Source organism: Rhinolophus hipposideros (assembly GCF_964194185.1).
Source record: "Rhinolophus hipposideros genome assembly, chromosome: 2".
In the NCBI taxonomy this organism is placed as follows: Eukaryota; Metazoa; Chordata; class Mammalia; order Chiroptera; family Rhinolophidae; genus Rhinolophus; species Rhinolophus hipposideros.
Genome location: NC_138048.1, coordinates 40,654,258 through 40,663,110, shown reverse-complemented (window position 1 = coordinate 40,663,110; position 8,853 = coordinate 40,654,258). Strand labels below are relative to the sequence as shown.

At 35.9% G+C, this 8,853-nt stretch overlaps 1 protein-coding gene across 1 annotated transcript in view; it reads left to right on the top strand.

The window, feature by feature from the left end:
• Positions 1–1,746: 1,746 nt before the first annotated feature.
• The window catches only part of CD200R1 (CD200 receptor 1), a 41,950-nt gene continuing 34,843 nt past the window's right edge, over positions 1,747–8,853 (top strand). The window contains exon 1 of the mRNA XM_081072438.1: positions 1,747–2,074. Coding sequence (XP_080928564.1) covers positions 2,008–2,074 — 67 coding nt within the window. The 5' untranslated portion in view covers positions 1,747–2,007. The remainder of the gene's footprint in view (positions 2,075–8,853) is intronic.

Genomic DNA, 8,853 nt, shown 5'->3' with positions numbered 1-8,853 from the left:
TGAAAGTTGTTGCCCGAAATTTCAAACCAGAGAAGTTGAGTGGAAAGAACACAGAACGAGCAAACATGAAACATGAGTGTGACTCCCAGCTGTATCACCAAGTCACTCTGAGACAGTAAGCAGGCCATGTAGCCCTTCTGTGCTTTGGTTTTGGCTGTGTCATGGAACAGGCATTAAAATAAATGACCACCAAAAGTTTTTGATGACATAAGATGATGCTCATGTAAGTATAATATAAATGGAAAAAAACATTTACTGTCTTGATTAAGAAACTTGCCTGGTATCATTGGACTCATAATTGCCCAGCAGAGACTCAATCCAAGGCCTGTTATCAAAACTCATGGTCTTAACTACTATGTTCCTTAACACTAATGTGGTAGAAGCCAGCAAGTTACATTTTAAATAACATCTCATCACTGATTTTCTCACACTGGGTAAAATATTAGAGGACAGTGAAGTTGTTTTTTTCTGTAGTCCACCATTGTCATATAGCTATGTCTTCAGATATTCCATATCTTAAAGCCCTCAAGCACCTGATTTCACTGTGTTAATCAGATTGATTCACTGGAAGGAAAGCTGGAGAAGGGGAAGGGGGAAATCTGTGTGGGTTACTATTTGGCAAGAGGAAAGATGAAACTGCTAACTTAAAAGAAAAAAAATGCATGTTGTTTAGTCTTTTTCCTGTTTTCAATGTTTTCTTCCCCTTCCTGGAGAGTTTTGCATTGGGGTAGGAAATTCCTAGCACATAGAGCATTTCTTTTCTCCCAGACATAATCTACATGAACTAGCGCATTAAGGCAGAGGGTTTCTTTTTTTTTTAAGTCTCAATTCCAGTTCTGTGACAACTAAAGATAAGTGTTTATTTGTAATTTGGTTGAAATGATCAGTCTAGCTCTTCAAAAGTGAAAATGAATGGACATAAGTACCAAATTGTGATAGAGTAATGGACCCCCAAGATGTCCATGACTTAACCTCTGAAACTTGTACATAGTTATCTTACATGAAAAAAGGGACTTTGCAGATGGGGTTAAGTTAAGGAATTTTAGATGGAGTGATAAATTATCTTGGTGGTCCAGTATGCACTTACACAGTGGAAAGTTCGAGAACTTAATTGTCCGGCCTCATAATCAGAAGGGGTTTGTAAGAGGGAAGTAGAATGGTTACAATCAAGAATGTGACAATGGAACAGAGGGTAGGAATGATGTCACTATAAGCCAAGGAATGCTGGGGCCTCTAGAAGCTGGAAAAATCAATGAACAGATTCTCTCCATGTATCCAGAAAGAACACAGCCCTGCCGACGCTTTGATTTTAGCCCCATGGTGCACTTCTGACCTCTAGAATTCCAAGATACATCTGTGCTGTCTTTAGCTAATCAGTTTGTGGTAATTTGTTACAGTAGCAATAGGAAAGTAATACACTTATTGATGTTTCTAGAGTTGTAAATATTATAGACAGTAATTTCATGCAAGAATTTTCAAGGGAAAATATCTTATTACAAACTATTACTGAGGCTGTTCACCTGTTTCTTCAACCTGGAGAAAACTTCTAAAAATGATCATGACTGTGAAGTTTAAAGGGATAGACCAAAAATAGATAAATATCCTGGTTTGTATTTCGTCCAAGTTTAGACAAATCCTTTTATCATGGGCACGTTCAATGCCTTACTGTAAAGTTTATCTGTCTACAGCAGAACTGAGAGAAGGACCAATGAGCTGAAAGATAATCACTCTGCTTCCTCCGTCTTTGCTTCAGAGCTTCATACAGGAAATCTATTGCTGTGTCAAGCTCCAGAGAAGAGTTTCTTCTGCTCCAAGTTACTAATCAGGCTAAAACACAGAGAGTTGAAGGAAGGCGCTAGGAGGAAAGGAGTGTCCACTGATGATGGGCTAAGAGGATTCAGCACGGAGAAATCAACCAGACAAGAGAGCCTCACCATGTCCACAGCTCCTTTTATACCTGTGTGGAGGAGAAGTACTGAGTGAAGGGCAAAAAACAATAGAACAGAAATGCTCTGCACTTGGAAAACTTCTGATCTACAGTTACTACTGATTTTGACTGTTTTCTTAGTGGCTGGTAAGTTCGAATTCTCTTTGGGAGAGTGACAGGAGAATGACTGGTGAGAAACTTAATCTCAGCTTTTCCTGAGCTTTCTTTTTCTTTTTTATTGAGTAATATGACATAAATGCAATCATAGATATGGGGAAAGGGGTTACTCCCAGATTTGTTTCACTTTATTATCCTTATTTTCCTCTTTATCTTACTTATTTTGCTTTGTATCCTACTACAGTATACACATCTCTATGATTTGCTGCACTGCCCACTTCCTTATTCCCTCCTCCCCCTTTTTTGAATGAGGCAGAATAAATTACATAATTTCTGATTACAATCCAAATCATCTGCGTTCTCTTTCTCTTCTTCTCCACTTATGGAAAAAATTTAAATAATGATCCCAATTCATTTAGGTCAATATTGTGAACAGTATAAATTAGGGGAGTTTATAGCTTTCGACCACTTTTTGTGACCAGGTGCTTGTTAAAATATAACATACTCATGGTTTAGTGGTGTGATGTCTATCTGTATTTATTTTTAAAATGTGTAGGCTATAAAAGACACTTTCTGTGCTAGAGGACACACTCTTCAACATCTAGGTTGCTGTAGGTGCTGTAGATAATTTAGACTATTGTGGGGGTGTCCTGGTTTCACTACAGAAGGTTGGTAGGAGTCGATGTGGGAGGGAGTTTTCAGGTTTCACTTTTAGTAGATGGGAGCAATGGCAAGGAAATAGTGAAGTTGGTTTTAAATTTTATAATTTTGTAATTGAAAGAATAAAAGGGTTTCTTTTTCCTTATATGAATGACTTGAAAATATTGCCTACCTTCCCAGAAAGATAATCTGTTTTCCACACGATAATCCTACTGGTGAGCACACACAAAATTACCATACGAAATGACTGTATTTTCTATGCAGAATTTTCACATACTTTTTTTCCTTTGATCTGCACAGCAAGTCAGTGAAGTAGACACGGAAGACATTTCTTTATTAAGGTAGAAACTGAGGCTTAGAGAGGTGAAATGATTTGTCCAGCATCACTAGTATATGGCAGAGTCATACCCCATCCCATCTGGCAGTATCATTAAACATTTGAATAGGCAATTTTCCTCTATATTTAGCCATTACACTTTTCACTGAAGAGCACTATTATTTATAACTCCACTAAAAAAAAAGTTAAGCCAATGCTTGGTTATAAACTTAGTGGACTGCTCATTTAAAAACTCATATGATCTGAATCTTTCAATAGTTGAGGTCTTGTTGAAAGTTCTTACAGAAACCCATGCAGGACCCAACTTGTCAAGGAAGCCAGCTAGGCAAGGAGTCATGTACGTCAAGTTGTACTATGACTTTTCAGTAAAAGAAAAGAAATCAAGGTTAAAACATAGTAAAGTCAGTATTAGTGTGTAAACTTTGCACGATGACAGACAGTTACTACACTTCGTGTGGTAAACATATTGTAAGATATGTAAATGTTGAATCACTATTTTATACACCTGAAACTAATATAATATTGTGTGCCAACTATACATTAAATAAATATTTCACTCCAAAAAAGATTAAAACATAATTGATAATTTTGAATTTTAATAGTGTAAAGTTTTAAATGTTAAAACTATTTCTAAACACAACTAGGGGATACTACATATACCAAATCTCTGAAGTCTGTGCTTGCATATAAAGTTATCTAAATATTTAGAATCAAGATATATAAAAGCAGATCACGTTACATGCAGTGATTTGGCATGATAAATTCACCATGAAGTCATTTAGAATAATGAGAAACAAATCACTTGAGGCATGAATTTACATCTTTACTACTAGTACTGCATTGTTATTAATACTGCCAAACAGAAATAACTCACTTTAATATACAAGATAAATTCACAAAAGAGCAAGGTAGCTAATGACCTCAATGGAAAACATAGCATTTAAAAAATTCTACTTACTTTTTTCTTTACTCATTTGCTTATAAATTCAAGCAATGTGATAGTTGGTAGACAAAGTTTATTCAGAAAATACCTGAGGGGAAAAATTAAAACATCCTAAGTCGTCCACTGCACAGCAAATTCCCAACCCTGCTCTCTTTTCTCTGCATTCCCTTCACTCCACACCACTTCTTCCTCCTTATTTTAGCCAATTATCTTCTAGTTTTTTGTGTGTGTTCAAATTATATTTTTCTATTCCAATCAATATTCTACCTTTCATAACAGTCCCTGTTATTGAGTTTGTGAGTTACTGAAAAGAAATCCTCCACTTTTTTTCTTTCTTTGGCTAATTTGATCATTTATCAGTACCTTCCACTAGGGGGCAGGCAGTAATAAGAAGAGGAGATAAAAATCAAGACAGAGCTGTTTGGTAGCTACAGCCGGTTTTTTAAAATATAGAAAAAGAGGTTAAAAGCAATTGAAGCAAAGAAGTCCTCATTAATTTCTGCTCTACCTTCCTTTTCTACGTAGTTTGTGATAGTTGTGAATTTACATATTATAATAATTTTTAGGTGTGTTTTCTCTGTACATCCGCGCTTAAGCAATTTATAAATAATCAAAAATCTTTATTAAGAACGTGGAGTATGTGTGGAAGAGGTACATGTGCGTATGTGAAAAGTGCCTAAAAGTTATTAGCAATCTAAATTAGGGAAATCCAGTTAAGATGACAACTTAAGAGAACATTTTAAATCAGTCAGTCTTGAAACTGTCTATGAATCTAGGAAAAATCCCAAAATGGAAAAAATTACAGTGGGTTGGAATTGTTGAAGGCTTTATGAAGGAGGTGGATCTTGAGCTGGGCCTTGAATGATAGGTTTGGATCCATGAGGAAGGGCAGAGATACAAACTGGACGTGCATCACGAACAAAGGCATGGTGGTTTGGGGAGAGAAAGAATTCTAGCTTGATGGAACAGGAATTGTGTGTGATATAATTAGAGGAAATAAGGCTGAATTTCGAGGGTCCTTCATAGTTAAATAGAGGAACTTGGACACTGCAATAAGCCTTGAGGAACTATCTGTTGTTTTGTGAATGAGAAAATAATATAATAAAGCAATATTTTTGGAGAATGTCACGGCAGATGTTTCCCCTTCAGTGGGAGTGGCAGTTGGTAAAATATTTATTTTGAAGCAGGAGTCAAGAGTTCCTATCCTTGAGTTCCCATTTTAGAAAGTCCTGTGATTCTGCTGTGAAACATTGGTGGCTGAGAAGGGAAGTTTTGTTGCAGAGGAAGATGTCAAATTCAGTACAGGGAGGGAGGACAATTAGCAGGAAAATTCCTATAGGTACCTGGACATACAGCACAATCTGTGGATTGCGAATCATTCATGGAGGGGAGGAGCCAACAAAGAGAGTACTCAAAGAGATAAAAATAGTACAACAGGGCACTGGAGATTTTTGTATTTGGGTCCTAGGAGCAATAATGATCTTTCCTCTCAATAACAGAGAGAAAGATCTGAGAAGAGCTTGAAAGGGAGATAATCTGGGGTACAAATGGAGTTCTTAACCTTAAATAAGAAGAGGGAAACTCTTCTGAAATACGGAGTTATATGAGAAGTTAGATATAGGGATGCTAATAGGTTGAGAATAGAAATAAGGAGATGAGAGAGTTCCATAGTAGCTAAATTGCCTCCCAATTTGGTCACAAGTATTTCAGTTAATACTGTTCGTTAATAAGATAACTCAGTTATCATTTAGTTTTCTGTTGTGTCTGAAAAAGCAATCTACACAGTGACTATCATTCAGTAATCAATGATATACTTTCCCTCTTCCTCCTTGTTATCGCTGACACACATTTGATAACCCCTTACTGAGATTAGGGAGCCGGACTGTGGTTATGAAATAATAGCTCTGGACTGTGTAACAAACTCATGTAAGAGTCACAATTAGCTAATTATTTCTGGGAAGAAACAACATAGCTCATGCATTGACATGTTATGTTATGTTATGTATCTTATCTGTCCAAAACAACCTAGAAACCATCTTAAGAACAAAATCTTATTTGTGTTTAAAGAAAGCAGCATAGAAAAGTACCAGAAACAGGACTGGAAGGTTTTAGAAGCAAACCATTTTTTGTTAAAAATACCTGTTCCTTTGAGTTGTTGATGCTGTTGCAGGCTCTCCAGGAATCCAGAATCTGAGAAAGAGTTTTGAGTAAAGAATGTTTATTAGGGAGGACACTTGGAAGAAACACTTGGAAGAAAGGGCAAGGTTGCAGAGGGAGAAGTTCATCTGCACTCTCAACACTCTTACACCCTCATTTGACCTCCATGGGGAACTGTGGGGTTAGAATGGCCTTAGACGGGCCCTGTATTGCATCAACATGGCTGGGCCTTTATACTCTGAGAAGGACCTGACTGTGGACAAAGTAATTGAGGTGATCTCTGAAGATGCTGAGAACTGAAGGCTGTCTGCCAATAGTGCTCTTAGTAGGAAGAACAAAAAGTTAGTTATTCCTTGAAGGGGATTCTGAATGCATATGCTATGCCCACCATAGCTGCCATTTCCACTGCTCTTCATTCCTTCCTGAATTTCTGCGTTTGTCTGGTATTATCTCCCTGCAGCCTAAATAATTTCTTTTATCATCATGGGTAGCATAGGCCTGCTAGTGAGGAGTTCTCTTCATTTCCTTTTATCTAAATATACCTCCTTTTTTTTTTTTTTTTTTTTTTTTTAAATTGGGGAATATTGGGGAAGAGTGTGTTTTCCTAGGACCCATCAGCTCCAAGTCAAGTCTTTGTTTTCAATTTAGTTGTGGAGGGTTCAGCTCACTGGTCCATGTGGGAATCGAACTGGCAACCTTGGTGTTATAAGCACTGAGCTCTAACCAAATGAGCCAATCAGCACACCTAAATATACCTCATTCTTGAAGCATGTTTTTTTCTAGATATAGAATTCTGGGTTGACATTTTTATCCAGACTTTAAAAATGTTTCACCATTCCTGATGAGAAGTCAGCAGACACTCAAATTGTTGTTTTCCTGAATATAATTGTCATTTTTCTTTGGCTGCTTTTAAGGTTTTCTCTTTATTGTTGTTTTTTAGTACATATAATGTGTCTATGTATGGTTATTTTTATATTTATCCTGCTTGGGGATTACTGAGATTCTTGAATCTGTAAACTTACACGTTTTAGCAAATTTTGGGATTTTTCAATCACTATTTCTTCCAATAAATTTTCTGCCAACTTTGTCTCTCTTTTTCTTATAGAACTCAAATTACACATATGAGTATGTTCAAAGAACTTTTTATACTTCATCACAGTTCTCATAGTTATTCTGTTTTTTTATTTAATCCTTTTTCTCTCTTTTAATCAGATTGGATAGTTTCTATCGATACATTTCAAGTTTGCTAACAATTTCCTGTGTCATCTCCATTCATCTTAGGCCCATCCAGTGAATATTTTATTTCAGATACTGTATTTTCAATTTTAAAATTTCCATTTATTTTTTAAGGTTATTTTTCTTTGTTGACTTTTTTTCTGTCTTTGTGAGCATATTTTCCTTTACATCACTGAGCGTAGTTCAATATCTGCTTTAAGATCTTTGATAATTACATCTGTGTCACCTCGAGGTTGATCTCCCTTTAGTGTTTTTTCTCATAAGAATGGGTCACATTTTCCAAGTTCTTTGTATATTGAGAAATTTTATATGGATAGTGTATATTGTATTATAGAGACTCTGGATTTTGTTATATTGCTCTATTGATTTCTTTTTCCATAAAGTGTTTAACTTGGTTGGACTCAAACTGCAAACTCTGTCTTTTGGACAGTGTCTTAAATTTCAGTGCTTTTACCTTTAGTTAGTTGGCTTCAAGAGTGCCCTACTATACATGGCTTAGGGTCAGCCAGAGAGATGTTGGTAGAGTTTACAAACAGAACTTGGAACTTTTTCTCTCTGCTTCTCTCAATTTCCAGAGACCAAGGTTGCCGCAAAATTTGTCCTCTTGTTCTTCAGAAAACTGTGGGTTTTGTATTAGTGTTTTAACTGTCCAGTGTGGTGCCAACTGCAACCTTCTCTGAAACTAAAAGTGTTAAAAATGGGAAGAAAGGGGAACCCACACTCCCAACCCTTCTTCTAAGAACTGAAACTCTTTAAGAATCTTCTTTCTTTTTTCCACTCTCTAGTGGCTTCAAGTAGTTGCTTTTATGTTTTGTCCAAAATTTATAGTTGTTCTACGTGGAAGCTTACTTTGCCATAAAGGAAGTGGAACTTTCTTCAAACCCATATATATTTAATATAATTTGCTTTTACCAATAATTATGATTTGGTTGGTTATATTGTCTTGGGCATTGAGATTGAATGTATTATATTATTAACCTTTTATTTTCTTTCTGAATTTCATCCATGCATTGAATGTTTTGGTGTTTTTCACTTTCTTAATAAAATCTCATTCCTGTTTCCCCCAATTTCTTGATTCTTATATAGGTCTTTGTTGGCTTTAAAGATATGCCATGGGATATAATTCTAAACACTAGCTGTGTCATCTTTAAGAAATTGCTTACTCTCTTTAGATAGTAATTTCCTCATTTGTGAAGTAAAGTAAATGTATCAAACTATTGAGAAATGCAGAGCTTTCAGAGAGGAAGGAGTTTAAAAACATTTAAATTAATTTTTAAATTTTGTACATGAGCAAATAAAGCCCATGAGTGTTCCAAAAATTACTAAAGATATCTCTCAACTTTTTAGTGGATGAGCTGAGCTTGAAACTCTTCCATAGCACCAAAAATAGGAGGGAAAAGAGATGTGGCAAGTATGTGTGGGAAAATTTATGAGTTTTAGATATGATGCTCTTGAAATGACAGCAGGCATTGGAAC